Source organism: Salvelinus fontinalis, chromosome 2, assembly GCF_029448725.1.
Source record: "Salvelinus fontinalis isolate EN_2023a chromosome 2, ASM2944872v1, whole genome shotgun sequence".
Classification (NCBI taxonomy): Eukaryota; Metazoa; Chordata; class Actinopteri; order Salmoniformes; family Salmonidae; genus Salvelinus; species Salvelinus fontinalis.
The window spans coordinates 45,347,840-45,369,804 of NC_074666.1; the positions used below are offsets into that span (position 1 = coordinate 45,347,840).

The 21,965-nt window shown below is 39.4% G+C and overlaps 1 protein-coding gene across 4 annotated transcripts; it reads right to left on the reverse strand.

The window, feature by feature from the left end:
• Positions 1-605: 605 nt before the first annotated feature.
• LOC129819519 (cytotoxic and regulatory T-cell molecule-like) lies at positions 606-21,445 on the reverse strand. 4 transcript variants are annotated; one of them, XM_055875867.1, is made up of 10 exons: positions 21,267-21,445; positions 9,692-9,829; positions 9,189-9,344; positions 8,889-9,008; positions 5,677-5,832; positions 4,910-5,104; positions 2,136-2,210; positions 1,847-1,999; positions 1,447-1,548; positions 606-1,268 (listed from the first exon to the last, which is right to left on the reverse strand). In XM_055875867.1, the coding sequence occupies exons 2-10, from the start codon at positions 9,798-9,800 to the stop codon at positions 1,105-1,107; spliced, it is 1,230 nt and encodes a 409-aa protein (XP_055731842.1). In that variant the 5' UTR covers positions 9,801-9,829; positions 21,267-21,445; the 3' UTR covers positions 606-1,104. The 4 variants fall into 4 exon arrangements, with proteins under 4 accessions (XP_055731842.1, XP_055731834.1, XP_055731827.1 ...); XM_055875859.1 differs by lacking the exon at positions 21,267-21,445 and adding an exon at positions 12,406-12,478 and having other exon boundaries at positions 1,447-1,533; XM_055875852.1 differs by lacking the exon at positions 21,267-21,445 and adding an exon at positions 12,406-12,478.
• Between the last annotated feature and the right edge of the window lie 520 nt (positions 21,446-21,965).

Consider the following 21,965-nt stretch of genomic DNA (forward strand, 5'->3'; position numbering starts at 1 on the left):
GCCTCATCTGACTGGTGTTAGCTAGCTACTAGTGCTGTTGCTCTGGTTTTAGAACTCTTCGGATTCAGCTGAAAACATGTCAACATTGTCAGAAATGCTACAAATAGGTAGCACATCATTGGTTTCAATGGACAGAATGAGCACGTGAGAGCTATAAATGTGAAAAAAACTGTTGCCACTACAAACTTATTCAGCCCGAAAGGTGGCAATTCTAATGGTCACTTTATGGACGCTGTAGTCTTGTTTTTATCCAACGCCTAGATATTGAGCTAGGTCGGGGCAAGAAATTGTATATTCTTCCTAATGCTAACGACCCTGTTAAAATCTGGTATTTGGTTCTCAGTAACGGCTGGATAGCTCATGACAAGGGAAAGGGGAGTGATGTGTACCTCTGATCAAGTTGATTTGCACATTGGTGTCAAATTGACTTAGTTATGATAGTAGGGAGATTTGAATTTAACATTGAGCTTCAACCAATGCATATACTATTGTGGGGTCAATACAATAAATACAACAATCTTTGATTTTGCATGAAATGGATCAGTTGCAAACAGTTAAAACAGCTTGTGTTGACTATTTGTTACACATACCACAGTGTAGCACACCATTTTCCAGTCAATTTATTTGTGAAGTACAAAACGGTTTCCCTTGGTAGCTTACAACAGTATTTCTCTTAAACTCATTTTAGGAGACCCCCAGGAGGGTGCATGTTTTGTTCTAGCCGAGCATTCAACTGGCAGGAGGCAGTTGATGGTATTTGTTATTTAAAGCAATGTGGCCCAATAGAGAAATCACCAAAACAAAGACAGTTTGTGATAAGATTGTATTGTATTTACACACTTTTATACAATATTTACAGAGAGAAATCCATATCCTTATGTTGTATATTCTTCATTGTTTTTCAGTATAAAAATAAACTTTGATTAAACAATGAAATTATACATAATAGCATCTTATGAGCCTGTGTACACACAGAATAATCCACCATATCAAAGTGCATGTTTTAAAACAATATTCCATCCCAAAATATGGTGTAACATCTTTGTGCTTATGATGACTTTTATGATTCAATGTAAATTCTCTATATGATAACACTGGAAAATGTTACAGTTCTCTCTCCTTGATCTGAGTGCTTTGGGTTGCTCCATTTGTCTGTGGGATGACTTGAATATCAGGATCCTCTTCTGTTTTGGTGTTTGTTGTTGTCATCGTCTCTGTTGCCATGGGTTCATCAATGACATACTTTGTGAATCTGATGTTAAAGAGTCCTAGAAAAACAGGCATTTTTACCATGTGGAACATATAAAATGTCCTACCATTTGAGCACGTATTAGACATAGGCCTTATAATTGCGCTTTTTTTGTCATTGTGTTGTTTCATTGGTTGCAGTCTTTATTTTATATGGCATGTCCAAGAAATCACACATTGTAGGATGTAAATTATTACCGTTGCCCCTTCTTCCTCGAGATTGTTTCTCTTCATTGCTTGATTTTGATCTGTTGCTTTCCACAGATTGATCTGAGTCTTCATTTTCTGTAATGATCAAAACTATGATGATTTCAGAATAATTACTTGTTAAAAATTTAAGATTTAGTGGCAGGCATACATATAAGCAATAAATCAGGGCGCACAACTCAAGTCCTTGAGGGCAGCGGGTCTATGTGTTTGGTTAATATCAACTGATCCAAGTGCCAGGGAGAAAGGACAATCAACAGGAGCAAAATTCCATTTGAGGACTAGAGTTGTGCACACCTGCCATAAACCAAAGATGATAGGTAAAGATGACCAAACATGTCAAGTCATGAGAAGATCCTAAACAGTGAGAGGTGTCCTGGTCTCTGGTTACCTTTCTTCCAGAGTATGTGAGCCCTCCTCAGCTTGATCACGAAGAGCGAAACAACCACAAGCAGACCAAGGATGAGGCATGTCACAAGGAAGATAAGCAACAGCGCACTTCCTCCAGTTCCTTTCTGCGTCTCCGTATCATTGACGAAGCTTCCTGTGAATGAGACCATCAGTGCAACTTTAGCCTCTTGTACTGTAGCCTTACATCCATGTCTGGCTTATACAGCACCTGAACATGACTCACTTAACCGGATCTGTATGCACTTAGAAAAATATTAAGACTGTCTTACCTTTAGCATTGCTGGAGTTGTGTCCTGTGCCATTATGAGGTGTGTTCTCTGTTGTCTGGGACACTGACGACCAATCTACAGGGAATTGCAGGGGAATGAATGACAGCTGATCTAGACAGTACAGTCACATTATTCGGGAGGATATGGAGTGTATTTGTGGATAAAATGATAGTGATTCAATTGAATTGGAACTAATAAAATACCATTGGATGCTGGTATGAGGCTCATCTGTAGTGATGGAGAGTCACCACTAGGTGGAGAAGCAGCCTACTGAGTAACTATTAAGCCTAGCTGGCGAGGATACTTAAATTTCTTCCCATACAATACTAGCTATGATTAGTCCTGTTCTTAGCAGCAGTGTTGCTGCTGCCACTGCTGTCATTAGCAAGTGTGTACCCTGTAGCTTCGAACACTGGCTGACCTGAATGAAAAAAATCATTTATTGTACATTTTACATGCCGCCCCATTACAGTGCATGTCATTTTCACTCACTGATTTTACCACAGATGAAAATGTAATAATTCAAGTCAATATGTATAACAACAATTTACAAAGTACCGGTACCTTAAATTAACTACAAATAAAAGCACAAGCCGAAGTTCTGCCTGAAACTTTTACTGAGATTTACTATTGAGGACATACAGTGCATTCAGAAAGTATTCAGACCCCTTGACTTATTCCACATTTTGTTACATTAAAGCCTTGTTCTAAAATTGATTATAATATTTTTTCCCCTCATCTATCTAAACACAATACCCCATAATGACCAAGTGAAAACAGGTTTTTATAAATTTTTTCAAATGTATGAAATCTGTCAAAACAGAATTACCTTATTTACATAAGTATAAGGTAATATACAAAAGACCCTTTGTTATGAGACTTGAAATTGAGCTCAGGTGCATCCTTTTTCAATTGATCATCCTTGAGATGTTTCTACAACTTGATTGGAGTCCACCTGTGGTAAATTCAATTGATTGGACATTATTTGGAAAGGCGCACACTTGCCTATATAAGGTCCTACAGTTGACAGTGCACGTCAGAGCAAAAACCAAGCCATGAGGTCGAAGGAATTGTCCGTAGAGCTCTGAGACAGGATTTTGTCGAGGCACAGATCTGGGGAGGTGTACCAAACTTTTTTTGCAGAATTCAAAGTCCCCAAGAACACAGTGGCCTCCACCATTCTTAAATGGAAGAAGTTTGTTACCACCAAGATTCTTTCTAGAGCTGGCCGCCCAGCCAAACTGAGCAATCGGGCGAGAAGGGCCTTGGTCAGGGAGGTGACCAAGAACCCGATGGTCACTTTGACAGAGCTCTAGAATTCCTCTGTGGAGATGGGAGAACCTTCATCAGGCCAAAGGACAGATTTCCACCAATGTCCATTGCTCGTGTTTCTTGGCCCAAGCAAGTCTCTTCTTCATATTGGTGTCCTTTAGTAGTGGTTTCTTTGCAGGAATTTGACCATGAAAGCCTGATTCATGAAGTCTCCTCTGAACAGTGTATATTCAGATGTGTCCGTTACTTGAACTTTGTGAAGCATTTATTTGGCCTGCAATCTGATGCTGGTAACTCTAATGAACTTATCCTCTGCAGCAGAGGAAACTCTGGGTTTTCCTTGCCAATGGCGAATGGCGGTCCTCATGAGAGCCAGTTTCATCATAGCGCTTGATGGTTTTTGCGGCTGCACTTGAAGAAACTTTCAAAGTTCTTGACATTTTCCGGATTGACTGACCTTCATGTTTTAAAGTAATGATGGACTGTCGTTTATCTTTGCTTATTTGAGCTGTTCTTGCCATAATATGGACTTGGTATTCTATATTCTGTATACCACCCCTACTGATTGACTCAAACGCATTAAGATGGAAAGAAATTCCACAAATGAACTTTTAACAAGGCACACCTGTTAAATGAAATGCGTTCCAGGTGACTTTTTTTTTTAACCTTTATTTAACTAGGCAAGTCAGTTAAGAACAAATTCTTATTTACAATGACGGCCTTGGAAAAGTGGTTTTACAGCCTTGTTCAGGGGCAGAACGACAGGTTTTTACCTTGTCAGCTCGGGGATTTGATCTAGCAACCTTTCAGGAAATGGCCCAAAGCTCTAACCACTAGGCTACCTGCTGCCCCTCATGAAGCTGGTTGATAGAATGCCAAGAGCTGTCATCAAGGCAAAGGGTGGCTACTTTGAAGAATCTAAGATATAAAATATATTTTGATTTGTTAAAAACACTTTTCTGGTTACTACATGATTCCATATGTGTTATTTCATAGTTTTGATGTCTTCACTATTATTCTAAAATGTAGTAAATAGTAAAAATAAAGAAAAACCCTGGAATAAAAAGCTACGTCCAAACTTTTGACTGGTACTGCATGTAAATATAATATCAGTTGATTTTGTATAAATTAGCAACAATTTCTTATAACCTTTTTTTGTTTTGTCATTATGACATTGATGAGGGGGAAAAAGCGGTTTAATCAATTTTAGAATAGGGATATAACATAACAAAACATGGAAGAAGTTTGAATACTTTCCGAACCGACTATATATTGTTAATATTGCTATTGACTCCCGTGTCAGGAAATAGACTTGGTGGTATGAGAACCAAGTGCTGTGGTTTTGCATCTAACCAGTGTTCACAAAACATGTGTAGATTCAACCTCAAGGCACCATGGCTGTTCTGTTCTTCCGTATATGCATTATCAGTCTTGTCATGTCAAAATGATCAGGAAGTTGTATAGTTTGTTTTTAATAATGAATATTAATATTTTTTACTTACTGTGAGTGCTGAGCTGTAAGTCAGGGGTTGATGCTGGTGATCCCTCTGTATTTGGCCAATCTAAGGCTGTAGCTGTTTGTGTTTCTGATGACACCTGTGTACTATGCCAATGGGAGACTGTTGTTGTTGGTACCTCTGTTAGACCTGTACTGAGCAAATGAAAGGCTCTCGTAGTGGAGTGTGATTCCTCAGTGGCTATAAGATAAAAGGGAATTTCAGTTGCTGTACAATTCAAACCATGTTCACAAATGACAATTGTATCTTGCTAAGACTTTGTCACTATTATGAAGTGCTTGTATATATAGTTATAGTGCAGTTCAAAAAACTTGAAGTGAATAATATGATCTATCTGAATATTTTTGTAGAAATGTGAAATTTGGATGTCAGTGTATTCCTCCCTACAGAGAGAGTAAATAACATGATTTTTGTGTGATCAAGATACCCTAGTGTGGCGTTCTCATGGCATATTTTAAAGTGAGGAAAGTACCAACAGTGTAACTGTGCACTGAAACCACAAAAGTAAACACTTTCATTTCAATGTTCCTCAAATAGACCATTGCAAACAGAACTACATTTAAAAATAAGGTAGACTTGCTTTTTTAAATTCTTTGTTGGATATTTCCAGTTTATTCTCAAGGAGGTAATCTGCGCTTTATGTATTGTCATTGATCATACCGTTATAAATTCAGCCTCCCATAGTGTGGATGCCATCTCGACAACTAATCAAATCAAAGGTCAAAAGAGTGAACAATAAACGTAGTACTTACGATTCTGTCCAATTTTCACAAAATTCATCAGGGATGAATTGTGTAAGGCTGGATGGCGAACAATGCATTTCAACGTGACTCTCCTCTTGTAGGACTGAACATACAAGATATCCAGGGAGGAATATGTGTTTTTGTCCAACAGATACTGAGGCTGAGCTAAATAACAGGAGAAAGATTCAATTAACTTTTGACTGAAAGTGTAAAAATTGAATATGTAAAAGAACGTCAACAACCATCATCCGTATAATAGCTGACCTGCACTTTACAGGGAAAATACAGAAATTTCACTTCCCTTTATTTTAGAAGAGATAAAGGGGAATGTGTGTGGGATTTGGTTTCGCAGGGGAAGTCTAAACCATTTTAAGGCTTTTTGTTTTTTAAATATCACATCACAAAATTCTCAGTCTTATACTCCAAGTCGTTTCCTATTATATTTTTCACTTGTCTTATATTTATAATTCCCGCAAGCCACGACAATGGCTGTTATTATTTGTCAAATACGGTGGTGAATGACAGGGTAGGGAAGCGAACCCAGGTTAGTGGCATGAAAGGCAAACACCCTACACATCGTGCCAACATGGTTAATCCACTTGGTGGGAAATTGTAATGTGGCTCATATAGCAAAGATTGCGACACTGCCCCCTCCGAACGGAAAGGCACATTTCTGTGCTTCAACCTACCGCTAACCCTTCATACTCCTGGCCGTGCGTTCCGATAGCCTCACAGCCGTCAATGATCTTCTGACACCAATGTAGGGAAACGTGACTCATATAGCTAGCATCGCCACAATACTAATATAGGACTACACAATTCAGTTTGACTCTTCACTTTTCCTAATTGTTATGGAATAGGTTAGGTAGTTTAGTTCTTTGGAGCACAATTAGACACTACACTACCCCTTCCACACTCCATCCCCAGGTAGCAGTAGCAACTGGGTCAGGGGGTGTGCTCTGACATGAAGTCTTGTTAAGTGTTGGTTGTGCAAAGGTGTGGCAATCGATTATAAACAATTTGATAGCTGCATAGATTTTTTATGAACTGCGATAGTTCGAGTTTAAAGTGGAGGGAGTACAGGGCTTAGCAGGTCTCTCGAGTAAGCTAAAAAGAGGTTTCGGATTGGAAAAGTTGAATATTTTCAGAAGAAGTCGGTAATTGGTTAAGGGAGGAGGATTGGAGGGAAAGAGAGGAGGTTGAAAAAGCTGAGGGAGGCAGAGGATGGGTTTCTATCTGTTGAAGCTAGCAATAACAAGGGAGAGGGTATGTCGAGGAAGATTTGTGTCAAGATCAAACAGAGTGAGCCGGATGCCAGTTTCGAGTTCTGGAGGAAAAATGGAAGGGGTTGTAAGGAGCTCGGAGCCCGAGCTTTGCATTGATGGACATGGTGATGATAAAGACAAGGGATAGGCCAATGAGTGATCTATGTTTCAGTAAGGTTGGCTTCTTAGCGTTCATAGCAATGGTTATCAACTGTACCGCAGAGATGGAACGTAAGTCACAGAAAATAAATGTTGTGGTGGCAGATGCAGAGAAGTACTTGGGGGTGCGTGATTTGACTTCAGACTGCGTGGCAGGTTGACCATCTGTTACGCGAGTGCAGCAAGGAGCCAAGGTAAATTGCTAGCTAGAATGAATCTTATCTGATAAAAAACAATCAATCTTAACATAATCACTAGTTAACTACACATTGTTGATATTACTTGTTTAACTAGCTTGTCCTGTGTTGCATATAATCAATGTGGTGCCTGTTAATTTATCATCGAATCACAGCCTACTTCGCCAAATGGGTGATGATTTAACAAAAGCGCATAAAGCACAATTGCTGCACCAATGTACCTACCCATAAACATCAATGTCTTTCTTGAAATCATCACACAACTATATATTTTTAAACCTGCATATTTAGTTAAAATAAATTATTGTTAGCAGGCAATATTAACGAGGGAAATTGTGTCACTTCTCTTGCGTTCAGTGCAAGCAGTGTCAGGGTATATGCAGCAGTTTGGGCCGCCTGGCTCGCTGCGAACTGTGTGAAGACCATTTCTTCCTAACAAAGACCGTAATTAATTAGCGAGAATTTTACATAATTATGACATAAAAAAAATATGTTTACCTTTATTTAACTAGGCAAGTCAGTTAAGAACAAAATATTATTTTCAATGACGACCTAGGAACAGTGGGTTAACTGCCTTGTTCAGGGGCAGAACGACAGATTTTTACCATGTCAGCTTGGGGATTCAACCTTGCAACCTTTCAGTTACTAGTCCGACACTCTAACCACTAGGCTACCTGTTCGCTTGAAGGTTGTGCAATGTAACAGCAATATTTAGACTTAGGGTTGCCACCCGTTCGATAAAATACGTAACGACTCCGTATTTCACTGAAAGAATAAACGTTTTGTTTTCAAAATTATAGTTTCCGGATTTTACTATATTAATGACCTAAGGCTCGTATTTCTGTGTGTTTATTATATTAGACTTAATTATATGATTTTATATTTGATAGAGCAGTCTGACTGAGCGGTGGTAGGCAGCAGCAGGCTCGTAAGCATTCATTCAAACAGCACTTTCCTGCGTCTGCCAGCAGCTCTTTGCAATGCTTGAAGCACAGCACTGTTTATGACTTCAAGCCTATCAACTCCCGAGATTAGGTTGGCAATCATCCAATAGTCAAAGGTATATGATATACAAATGGTATAGAGAGAAATAGTCCTATAATTCCTATAATAACTACAACCTAAAACATCTTAACTGGGAATATTGAAGACTCATGTTAAAAGGAACCACCAGCTTTCATATGTTCTCATGTTCTGAGCAAGGAACTTAGACATTAGCTTTTTTACGTGGCACATATTGCACTTTTACTTTCTAATCCAACACTGAGTTTTTGTTTTCTTTTTTGTGTATACTATTATTTGTTGGTCATGCACCGTTTTTGTTTACATAAATCACTTGGGCTGGCCGACCAAGGAGTCAAGACAGAGCTGGCCCTGAACTTTAAGTTAAGTCCTGGAGCACATGCATTCAACACCTTTTCACATGAATGCACACATCAAATAAGGTTACAGACCTACAGACCCTTTAGCTAGGCCTAGGGCCCCAGAATTAGCGAGTGTATCAAAATCAGTATGCTAGCTAAGTGGTCTCGTAACATAATCCTTTGTCATTTTGGCGTCATAAAATCTATTAAATAAATCTAGAATGAAGGACACTTACCATACATTTCTAACCCACTCTCCAACAGCCATGAGATTTTGGGAGGATGGCCATTTCCCACTGCAGAACATTTTATGGCAGTCTTTCCATTGTGTTCTGTTATCTCCAATTTTGGCTTACCTTGACAATGACAAAAAGAGTGATGTTATGATTTTTGGTTCCAACATAATTAGTTGGAAGTGGGAATAAGCCAAGCACTCTACCTCCTGTGCCAATATGAATATTCTACTAAATTAAGGGGAAGGCTGTGTGCTTTCTTAATCCCTATAAAACAGTGCTATTACAATATGTTACACTTACCCAAAACTGTCACATTAACCAACTTCACTACAGGCACTTTGTGAATGTAATGTAAACATGTGTAGAGGCCTCCATCTTTGAAGGTGACATCAGACACACTGACTGAAAAAACGGAGTCAGACAAGTTTATTATCTTGTAGCGCTTGTCCTTCAGGGCTGTTAGTGAAGATGGGGGAGAGAGGAGGCATGTCACAATATAACTCAACTACTTTAGATCCGAGCAAAGATGTTACAATATGAGTAGGAACAAACATTTTTACTTGTATCATGTACAACTATTATCATTCTAGACAGCATTTCATAGTAAAGTCTACACCTGTTGTATTCAACACGTGACAAATACAATTTTAATTTGATTTGAATCAGCTGTCGACATTAATAAAATAAAATCCTGTATGGCTCATTTACTGGGCATCCAGTGTACTTTCAAATTAAGATACTGCTTTGTTTTAGTATATAAAATACATCATAATAAATATCTATAGGTGGTATAAGATCCTCACCCTTCTGGTTATTAAAAAACATAACATGCCCATCAGGATTCTTCCATTCCACGTGGCTCCCTTCGACATTTCTAATGTGACACTTCATGGTTAGTGTCTCACCCTCCATCACGGTCAAATGTTGCACTGCAATGGATCCTGCAATGGCAAATACCAATGATTTAGTATAGGACATACTTTGATTGACATGATGGAAGGTTCCAACATGTGTGAGAGCAAAATTACAAGATTATGTTATAAATACTGTTATTGCATCAAATGGTTGTTTTATGCAACTGAATAGGGGGTTCTTAGAACTCTATTGTGTCTGTGTGAACTGAGATTGGGCCTCTGGGGGCTTAATGCTGACAGAAGATATACAATACGTTAGGTGATAAACCTAACAAGGCCGCATTCCATAGCATGAGTTGGTGTTTGTGTGCTGGGAGGTACCAGGGTAGAGATGACTCCAGTATGGATAATTATGAGAGGAACCTTGTTTTGGGAGCCAGGCCCTGGTTTCTACACAATGAGAACAGTCTTAACAGCAGATACTGTCTGCTATGAATTATTAGTATCTTTCATAGGAATCCCAAACTTGTGACCCATTCCACACATCTTTTGTTTGTCATGTAGACTAAGGGGGTGTATCTTTGCTGTATAAAGGTGTTGTATTCTTTGTGTCGGGGCTCTCAATGAATCATCTAAGAGTGATTCGTCGACCAGCCATCGTTATTGTAGAGCACTCACATCATTCACTTGTGGGTGTAGTGTGACATGCTTTCCTTATAAATATGTGAATAAAGATTTAGTTTAAGTATAACTCTGACTTGTGTGATAAATTTGTCTCTCCTCATTTGATAATACTAAAATTAACCACCACACATGATTTCAAGTTCACCTTACCTTTCAACAGCCCTTTCCTCTTTCTTGCACATGCACAGTATGCCATGAACATAATATGATCATGGATGGACTGTATTGAAAAGCAATCATAAAGAGAAGATTTAGGGGTCGTAGACAGATTAATAAGTGGGCAGTGTAAATTAACTGGATAAGACCTGAGTCAGACCCTTCATTTCTCATAGCTCTGACTCACAACACTGTCCTACTTCTCGGTCTTCCCCTGGTCTCAGACTCTACCACTGGGGGCTACAGGGGAAACTGAAGGAGGTCGAGCTACCATTGTCAGGCTTGAGGTTATGGGAGGTGTGACAAACAACAACATGAGGGGGGTGCATTTCCGCTGCACGTACACCTAGAGATTATGCAGCCAACCTTCTCTACTGCGACTGACAGGAAATCAAATATAGTGTGGACAGTCACCGAAAACATGAGGGGTGTAAAAGAGAAAGCAAGGGGTTTGTGGTTTTCTTCACACTGTCTGTGTGAGCGTCATGTGTTCCTTTTTCCTATGCTACTGGTATTATGACTAGTGATAGGCCTACTTTATTTGGAAAAATTAACTGTGGGGGCAAATTTACACCGATGTTGTTGGTGGGCTTGTAATGTTTTAAAGGTTAACTGTTTTCATACATTGTGTGGGCTAGCAGAATATCCCCTTATGATAGGGTCATGCTGTATATAGCACCGACTGAACAAAATAAATTCCATGTGGGTGGTCTATGGGGGTCCATGGAATTAGTGTATTTTATAATTAACCATAATGATTTTTAGACCTGTCTGCAATGATTGAATTCAAGGTGAATTATTTAATTAGGTATTTGAATCCAAATGAGAGCTGATGACCACCTAATGGTTGAAACGTTGTGATAATAAACACTCTTAGAGCATGTATTGCAGTATGCTGAGTCTTCGTTTTTGACAATGCCGAATAAACTGAATGACAAGACAAATGCTATCAATTTGAAAACCATCCTATATGATTAAAAAGTCACAATTTGGTGACTTTTTAATCATATAGGATGGTTTTCAAATTGATAGCATTTATCTAGTCATTCAAAGACAATCATTTCAATGTCAGCCGCCAAACATATTTATACAAGACCACAACAAAGCAATAAGTACACATTTTCATTGTGATACAATCCTCAGAGCATTTGATCATGTCTATTATTTTTGTGTTGTCACAACTTTCAGTCTGGTTACAAGATGGTTATTTTAGCCATAAGGCCCGGAGGGGTGTGGTATATAGCCAATATACCACGGCAAAGTGCTGTACTTTTTAACTTTACCAAGTACCAGTACATTTTAGCCAAAAACCTGGTTGCCTTTGCCAGGAAGATGAAACTTGGCCAAAAGTGGATCTTCCAGCAACACAATAACCCCCAAGCACTCATCATAAAACACAAAGAAATGGTTAATTGGCCACAAAATCAGCATTTTACAGTGGCCATCTCAGTCTCCGGACTTGAAACCCATTGAGCATACAATATAGCTCAGTATAGCAAGGGTGTCAATCATTTCGGGCCCCCTTGTAAATGCATCACAGCATCAGTCAAGAAAAAAGCAGTTCCATTCTAATTGATCTGACACACAGATGTAAAGAATTAGTAAGGAAACGTTTAAAATATAAAACATATACAAATACAAATAAAGCAAACATTGATTTGTGATATCTTACAACAAAAACATTGAATGTCATTTCAAAGTTGTGATCAAAACACATCAGGCATGTAACTCTGTCAAGCTGTATTGTATACATGTACCCTGCCTGGGTACTTTGTACTTCATTGTCTCAGAAACAATTACTTTCAGAGAAGTAGCCTACTCACCCCTTACAAACAAGACTAGGAAGCAAAGCTGCAGCTTTAGTGCCATCTTGACTCTGTCAGATTCAGATGTGGACTCTCAGAGCCACTTCCTCTCGTGTCTTTATATGCTGCATACACTACACTGGCTACAGTAAGGGGCCTTCCGTGACATCACAGCACAATTCATGGGGTTTCCACGCAACACTGAATACATTTAGTTTCGAGGGCATCCCGGGTCATATATCTATAGGTTGTTGATATCATGGGAAGAAAAATAATACAATGTTGATTGGATCATGAATTGACACATTTTAGGAATGTCTATTTCCTTTTCAATATGACATCTCACTTGAAAGACATCACCATGCACCAATGTTGTACCCTGTTGAAACGTTGTATTATTTTATTTTGTATTTACTTTTATTTAACCTTTATTTAACTAGGCAAGCAGTTGAGAACAAATTCTTATTTACTAAATTAAATGGCATAAAGTAATGGATAATAGCAATAGTAAGCCTGGCCTCAGAGTAGACATAGCATAGTAAAAGTAAATCCTGGACACTCAAATTAGTATGATATGTTATGTTTGGTATGGTTACATAAGACAGACGGTTACTTTAGGCTGGTTTGTCAGGATGGATGGGTGGGTGTATAACACGAATGTCTAGTATTCCAAAGGTTGTGAGTTCAAATCTCATCACACACTGCTTTAGCATTTTATCCAATTAGCAACTTTTCAACTACTTACAACTTTTTAACTACTTTGCAACTACTTAGCGTGTTAGCTAACTCTTTTCCTAACCATTTTAGCTAACCCTTTCCCTTTTAGCTAACCCTTTAACCTAACTCCTAAACTTAACCCCTAGCCTAGCTAACATTAGCCAGCTAGCTAACGTTAGCATTAGCCAGCTAGCTAAGTGTTAGAAATTCGTAACATATTGTACGTTTTGCAAATTAAAATAATACAAATTGTAATTCGTAACATATATAAAATGGGTGATGGACATCCACAAATTAATATATACCATATAAAAATGTAACATATACTAAATGTTGAGTCCCGGATTTAAGTACAGAATAATACGAAATGCTCTGATACCAGGTTGTCCATGGAGGTGGATTTTACACACATCCCAAAAAATTTCCTGAGTTTTCTTAAAGAATGTCCCATATACATAGATAAAATGGGAATGTCCGCTCACTGTTTTGCTGCTCATAAACGTGATATTTCAATAAAACTTCAGTGATAAAGATTTGTTAAAAGATCACGTTTGGAGAGCAGCAGAACAGTGAGCAGATATTTTTCTTAACATAGACATTGTGCCATGATCACTGCTGACAAAATCCATGCCTCATCTCTGCGTTTGCGTTAAGGGCTGATTTTGGTGGGTCCCCACTAAAGCTTACCGTATGCTTCCCAGTCAAAACAGTTTGCTTATATATTGTGACATTTTGTTCGTTTTAGTGTTCGACATATTTTTTTGGGGGTGGCTGTTCGACCATATTGCATTTTTTGTTGAGCCTTGTCGAAATTCGTGTAGTCTACTCCCCTTCGTCGGTGATTGGTCAACAGCAGGGATTCCTCAATTAAGTGTTTGTTGTCGTTCAAAAACAGATGACTAGTTTTCATTTTTTTTAAATTCGCATGAGAAATACTACACCAAACATCTTAATTAGATGTAAAAGTGCGCAACTAGTGCGCAACTCCTTGGTAAAAATGTATGACAAAGTTATCTTATACACATTTGTACTTTTTTTGAGGAAGAACTGGCTACGGCGTCTCAAGAGGGACAAACAGTAATATCGCCTCTTTTTTTTCTCTTTGGTAAGCAAAGGTATTTTAAGGGAGTATGCGCAACAAGCTCTGTATCATGTTAGAATTAGGTCTCCATCCATGTTTTTTAAACGTAAAATTTCAAAGTTGTTCCAATAAACGTAAAATTTCAAAGTATTTGGTTACTTCTCTATCTTTCTAATATTAAGTTTAGGCATTAACTCCGAATTCTTAAAGTTAGGCATTAAGTCTGAATGGTTAAGGTAAGGGTTAAGGTTTGGCAAAGGCTTAAAACTAAAATATCAAAAACAACTTTCTATTGCTGGATTCAAACATGCAACCTTTGGCTCTGTGGAACCAGAGGCAGATGATTACGCCCATTCGCCATCCTCAACACCCCAGCAAAACCAAAGTCTACTTGAAGGTAACAGCCCTCACTGTTGCCCTCAGACATGGAACAGATGGCGCCGGAGAGAATGACTGCCGTTTCCTAACCAATTGTGCTATTGTGTGTGTTTTTTTTCGCATTATTTGTAACTTATTTTTGTCTTAATTTTTCTGCCACCGTCTCTTATGACCGAAAATAACTTCTAGAAATCAGGACAGTGATTACTCACCTCATATTGAAAGACCATTTTTTCTTTAACGAGTCAGATGAGAGGGATTTACTCCAGACACCCAACAAGGCCCTCATATCCGTCATTCACAGGAGAAAGAGACGGAGATATCGAGGACGAAGGTCAGGGTGCCTTGTAAGCATCCGGTGGCAAGTGGGGAATTTGCTTTTACCATCAGTCCTATTAGCCAACGTACAATCATTGGATAATAAAATAGACGAACTACAAGCACGTATATCCTACCAACGCGACATTATAAACTGTAATGTTTTATGAGTCGTGGCTGAACGACAACATGAATAACATACAGCTGGCGGGTTATACACTGTATCGGCAGGATAGAACAGTAGCCTCTGGTAAGACATGGGGTAGCAGTCTATGTATATTTGTAAGCAACAGCTGGTGCACGATATCTGAGGAAGTCTCGAGGTTTAGCTCGCCTGAGGTAGAGTATCTCATGCTAAGCTGTAGACCACACTATTTACCAAGAGAGTTTAACTATATTCTTCGTAGCTGTCTATTTACCACCAAAAACCGATGCTGGCACTAAGACCGCACTAAATGAGCTGTATACGGTCATAAGCAAACAGGAAAAGGCGGCGCGCATAGTGGCCGGGGACTTTAATGCAGGGAAACTTAAATCCGTTCTTACCTATTTTCTACCAGCATGTTAAATGTGCAACCAGAGGGAAAAAACTATAGACCACCTTTACTCCACACACAGAGACACATACAAAGCTCGCCCTCCATTTGGCAAATCTGACCATAATTATAACTTCCTGATTCCTGCTTACAAGCAAAAACTAAAGCAGAAAGCACAAGTGACTCGGTCAATAAAAAAGTGGTCAGATGAAGCAGATGCTAAGCTACAGGACTGTTTTGCTAGCACATACTGGAATATGTTCCAGGATTCTTCCGATGGCATTGAGGAGTACACCACATCAGTCACTGGCTTTAACAATAAGTGCATCGAGGACGTCGGTGCGAACCCATTACACCTCTTTGTTTGTCTAATTAATAACTTCACCATGCTCAAAGGGATATTCATTGTCTGCTTTTTTTATTCATACCCATATAGCAATATTTGACCTTCTTTGCGAGGCATTGGAAAGTATGCCTGGTCTTTGTGGTTGAATCTGTGTTTGGAATTTACTGCTGGACTGAGGGACCTTACAGATAATTGTATATGTGGGGTACAGAGATGAGGTAGTCATTCAAAAATCATGTTAAATACTATTATTGCACACAAAGTGAATCCATGCAACGTATTATGTGACTTGTAAAGCAAATGTTTACTCCTGAACTTATTTAGCTGTGCCATAACAAAAGGCAAAGGAGTTGAAAACATATTGACTCAAGACATTTCAGCTTTTCATTTTTAATTAATTTACAAAAATGTCAAAAAACATCATTCCACTTTGACATTATGGGTTATTATTTCCATTTTAAATTCAGGCTGTAACACAACGAAATGTGGAATAGTCAAGGGATGTGAATACTTTTTGAAGGCACTGTATGTTAATATACAGTATGTTAATTGCATGCAAATAAAGGTTGCTTCTCTACCACACCCACAACAGAAGCACAATCATGGCCTAGGTTTCGTAGGTGGAGGACTTCTGTGAGAGGTCGCTGTCACGCCTGAATTCAACCCAATGATGAAGTCTGTTGCAGTGTTGAGCAGTTGTATGAAATCGATCGGTATGTCAAGCCAAGCGCTTAACCATGCCAGCCCGCTATCAACTTCTATTCAGTTTAACTCGCCATAAATTCGGCGTCTGAACTGTGTATTAGACAGGTAAATTGCTGAACCTGGTGCAAGGGGTGGAAGATGCCAGAGTGACAGTTTTTACAGGCTGAAATTGCCAAATTATGTGTTTCACAATAGCCCCGCGCTAGCGCCAGCCGAAAATAGCTCTAGATCATACTAATGGAATTAATCTGTGAATCATTTATCATTTTATTTAAGTCAAATTTCTCATAAAAAAAGAAACTAGCAGAAAATGTAAATGTTTATGAAACAAACTTAGAGGCGAAGCCACGGCAGGACACGTCTGGGCAGAGTGCCTGCTAGATTGATCAAGATGGCGCCGACAGACAGCTCTTCTTATGGCTCCACAAGCATTTCTTTACACCAGCAATAACATCTGCTAAATATGTGTATGTGACCAATAAAACTACACATTTTATTTTATCTGATTGAACATTGACCCACCCAGTCAGGCTGGATTCAAATTAAAAAAAAAATTAAATAATGTTTTATTTTGTATTGTCTCCTGACTAATCAGAAATGTAGTTGCTGGGATCTAATTGGTTATATCACAACCATATGGTAACACCCCCCCTATTTGAATATGTTGGTAACCCGTTATATAAAAGTAACACAATCCCCCCCCATTTGAATTGATGAAATAGCTTGGTCAAAGGTTGACATGCAGAGCCACCAGTACCATGTGACACTAGCTATGTTTCTAATAACTTCTCCAGTGATATATTTTGTAGACGTTTTGAAAGTTTGCATAGAAAATAGATGCGACAATATCCTACTGCGGTGTGTTTTCATTTTAGTGATAAGGCCCAAGAAGCCAGTGTTTGGAGGATATATTGGCACAGCTGTTAGTCAAGGGCCAGAAAACCGTTCCAATATATCATCCAAACACTGGATTCGAGGGCATTATCATTTCAATAGAAACGCACTGCATTTTCTATGCAAACTTTCTATACGCGTACAAAATAAATCACTGGACAAGTTAATGTAAACTGGTGGCTCTGCATGTCAACCTTTGACCAACCTATTTCATCAATTCAAATTGGGGGGGGGTAGTGTTACTTTTGTACAATGGGTTACTAATGTATTCAAATAATGATTGACATATTTTAATTAAAATGTTATTTCATCCTTCCACAAGATAATGTCCCAACACAAATCTAGGGTTGCTACCCAAGCCAGCTGGTCATTCATTCTGTTGGTAAGGTTGCCAGAGATGCGACCCAGTCGTGAAGTCTTTTTGTTCTATACCTAAGGATACTACCTAGAAGTTTGTTCTAAATATTCCGTTGCCATGCTGGCTGGCAATGTTCTTATCCCTTGCTTGCTACCTAGCCAACTATGCCTAACACAGTCACATCAAACAGTGCAGCCAGAATAACAGCAAAGTAGCTGCATTTTGAGAATGGCGCTGCAATGATTAGAAGTTGTTTTACAGGCTCCTGACCAATTCTTCTAAATATACACTACCGTTCAAAAGATTGGGGTCACTTAGAAATATCCTTGTTTTAGAAAGAAAAGCAAATTTTTTGGTCCATTAAAATAACATCAAATTGATCAGAAATACAGTATAGACATTGTTAATGTTGTAAATGACTATTGTAGCTGGAAACTGCAGATTTTTTATGGAAGATCTGCATAGGCGTACAAAGGCCCATTATCAGCAACCATCACTCCTGTGTTCCAATGGCACGTTGTGTTAGCTGATTGTCATGACTTCCGCAGAAGTTGGTTCCTCTCCTTGTTCGGCGTCGCCGGTCTTCTAGCCATCATCGATCCACTTTTCACTTTCCATTTGTTTTGTCTTGTCTTCCCACACACCTGGTTTCAATTCCATCATTACATGTTGTGTATTTAACCCTCTGTTCCCCCCATGTCCTTGTCCGGAATTGTTTATTGTAAGTGCTTGTGCACGTTATTCTGGTATGCGATGGGTTTTGTACCCATTCTATTGATTGTTCTGTTTACAGTGATTTTTATTATTAAACTGTGCCGTTGTAACACAGTTTTTGCTCTCCTGCGCCTGACTTCTCTGCCGCCAGTACGCACCCCTTACACTAATCCAAGTTTATCATTTTAAAAGGCTAATTGATCATTGGAAAACCCTTTTGCAATTATGTTAGCACAGCTGAAAACTGTTGTGCTGATTAAAGAAGCAATAAAACTGGCCTTCTTTAGACTAGTTGAGTATCTAGAGCGTTAGCAATTGTGGGTTTGATTACAGGCTCAAAATGAAACTCGTCAGTCTATTCTTGTTCTGAGAAATTAAGGCTTTTTCATGCGAGAAATTGTCAAGAAACTGAAGATCTCGTACAACGCTGTGTACTACTCCCTTCACAGAACAGAGCAAACTGGCTCTAACCAGAATAGAAAGAGGAGTGGGAGGCCCAGGTGCACAACTGAGCAAGAGGACAAGTACATTTGACAAGTCTAGTTTGAGAAACAGACGCCTCATACATCCTAATAATAACCGCAAAACACCAGTCTCAATGTCAACAGTGAAGAGGAGACTCCGGGATGCTGGTTTTCTAGGCAGAGTTCCTCTGTCTAGTGTCTGTGTTCTTTTGCCCATCTTAATCTTTTAATTTTATTGGCCAGTATGAGATATGGCTTTTTCTTTGCAACTCTGCCTAGAAGGCCAGCATCACGGAGTCGCCTCTTCACTGTTGATGTTGAGACTGGTGTTTTGCTTACAAGTAAAAACTCAAACAGGAAGTACCATTGACGCGCTCAACACAAAAGTGATATGTTGAAGCAGTTGCTAAGCTACAGGCCTGTTTCGCTAGCACAGACTGAAATATGTTCCATTATTCATCCAATGCTATCAAGGAGTTTACCACATCAGTCACCGACTTCATTAATAAGTGCATCGACGATGTCTTCCCCACAGTGACCTTACGTACATATCCCATAGATCCCATGGATTACAGGCAACATCTGTACTGAGCTAAAGGCTAGAGCTGCCGCTTTCGAGGAGTGTAACGCTAATCCGGACTGCAAAAACGGCTACCTGGAGTTCGTCTGAGCGATTGGCTGGATATGCCTTACCCACTAGTAAGATCTGCCTGCCCACTATAGTGTTGTCCTGTCAGAACTTGATGTTGAAGCCCAATACTATACACTTTGTCATCACCACACACACACACATGGACACATCTGATTCCATATGTAGATGTTATGTTCAATGGACGCACAATATTTCAAGATAGAAAACCAGCATGTGAGAGCCATGGAGATGGTCAAATTTGGCCTGTCCCCAAGGGCACACAGCGTTCGACAAGGAGCAGGGTATCGAGAGCATACTGTCGGGGTGCATCACAGCCTGGTACGGCAACTCCACCGCTGCCGACCACAAGGCTCTTCAGAGGGTGATACGTGCAGCCGAACGCACCATTGGGTGCACACTGGCTGCCCTACAGGACAACTACAACACCAGGTGTCGCAGGAAGGCCAAGAAAATCATCAGGGACCCCAGTCATGCCTTGTTCTCCTTGCTTCAATCACTCAGACACGGACAGTACAGGAGCATCATGGCAAAAACTGAAAGACTGGCCAATAGTTTCTACCCTCAGATCATCAGGCTGCTGATATAACCACCACTAGTCAGCTACCTGCTTCCCCCTCCCCATGCTCGTCCCCCTATGGACTTTCCACCCCCCATCCCCCAACAGACTTTTACTCTGCCCCCACCCCAACGACATTCATCACAGTTGCAGTTGTTAATATGTATATTATTACTTAAAAATAAATAAAAATGTGTATTGTTTTTATTTCTGTCAATGTTTCCTGCTGCTGCTTCCACTATGGTCATTCCACCCCACCACCTCAACAGTCTTTACTCTGCACTCCACCCCAATGGACATGTATTTTTTCATCACTGCCATTGTGAATTATTATGTATATAATGCTATTTCTATTGTTGGTTTTTATTACCATTATTTTATTTAACTTATTCCTGCATGTTGGAACTTGAAGCCTACTATTTTCACTCTACCCTGCAATCATAACTGCAACCCTGTACATGTGACTATTAAACACTCTGAATCTCTGATATTTGCCCTGTATTCTTTTTAATAATCTTCAAGCTCTGTCAAGTTGGTTGTTGACATTGTATGGTTGGGGTACAGATATGAGGTAGTCATTCAAAAATCATGTTAAACACTATTATGCAACTTATTATGTGACTTGTTTAGCACATTTGCACTCATTAACTTACTTAGGCTTGCCATAGCTAAGGCGTTGAATATTTATTGACTCAAGACATTTCAGCTTTTCATTTTTAATTCATTTGTAAGAATTTCAAAAAACAGAATTCCACTTTGGCATTATGGGGTATTGTGTAAAGGCCAGTGACAAAACATTTACATTTAATACATTTTAAATTCAGTCTGAAATAACTAAATGTGGGAAAAGTCAAGGGATGTAAATATGTTCTGAAGGCACTGTACATGCTTGAATTAGATTGTACAGGAGTGAAGGCGAGAAAACAGATGGGCCTCGAGAGTCAAGGGAGTCTACGGCGTCATGGCGCTTCAATTTGGAAAGCAAGTTATTTTCCTTGCGTCTACGCGGAGCAATACTGGTAAAATAAGGAGATACTGCCAATTGCATGGGTCGTTTGTAGAAAATGAATTAGAGGAATTGTTATGATCTTCCCTATGCTAAGTAGACTTGTATTTGGTTGAAAGTTAAGGCTACATATTTTAAAACAATTGTAGCTTACCTGTGTTGATTTAGATCATAGGCATATAGCCTAGGCAGGCTACTGCTGGGGAGCTCAAGGAATTCAAGAGAGAATAATGTTATGTAGACGAGACAAGCTAAATTCTTCATAAACTACTCGGGTGTACTAGCTACAACTCATCTCACTTTTGTAAGCTAACATAACTGCTTAGCAGGAAGGTACGGTGGCTCCCATAGGACATATAAGGTGAGTCAAAAGGAACACAGAACAGTAATTCACTAGGGCTACATAGTGAACATAACAAATACAACAGTTTATTATTGATTATCATGCCAATTAAATTGTCATACGCTACGCAGTGTATGTGAATTGACGCCCTCTACTCTTGAGCGAAAATTGACGCTGTTGACAGCGTCTCTCTGTGTGATTTCAGCTTATGACTAAGGACTGCAAGCCAGGTATGGTGGGACCCAAGGCCTAGAACTATGGCAGGAGGTTTGGCATGTATCATTGAGGGAGCTGACTGCTTGCCGAATGAGGCTGCGGACTAACTGAGGGCCGACTAGAGCCGAAGACAGCAAAACAAGAACAGCTGAGGCCTGGGAACCTAGTGCTGATAACTTTGGGCCTGACATGGAAAGTGACTCTGAACCTGTCAGGGAAACTGACTCTGAACCTGCGACGGACCTAACAGTGGAACTGAGAGCTAGGAGAGCAGTAGAGCGCTGAACCTACAGG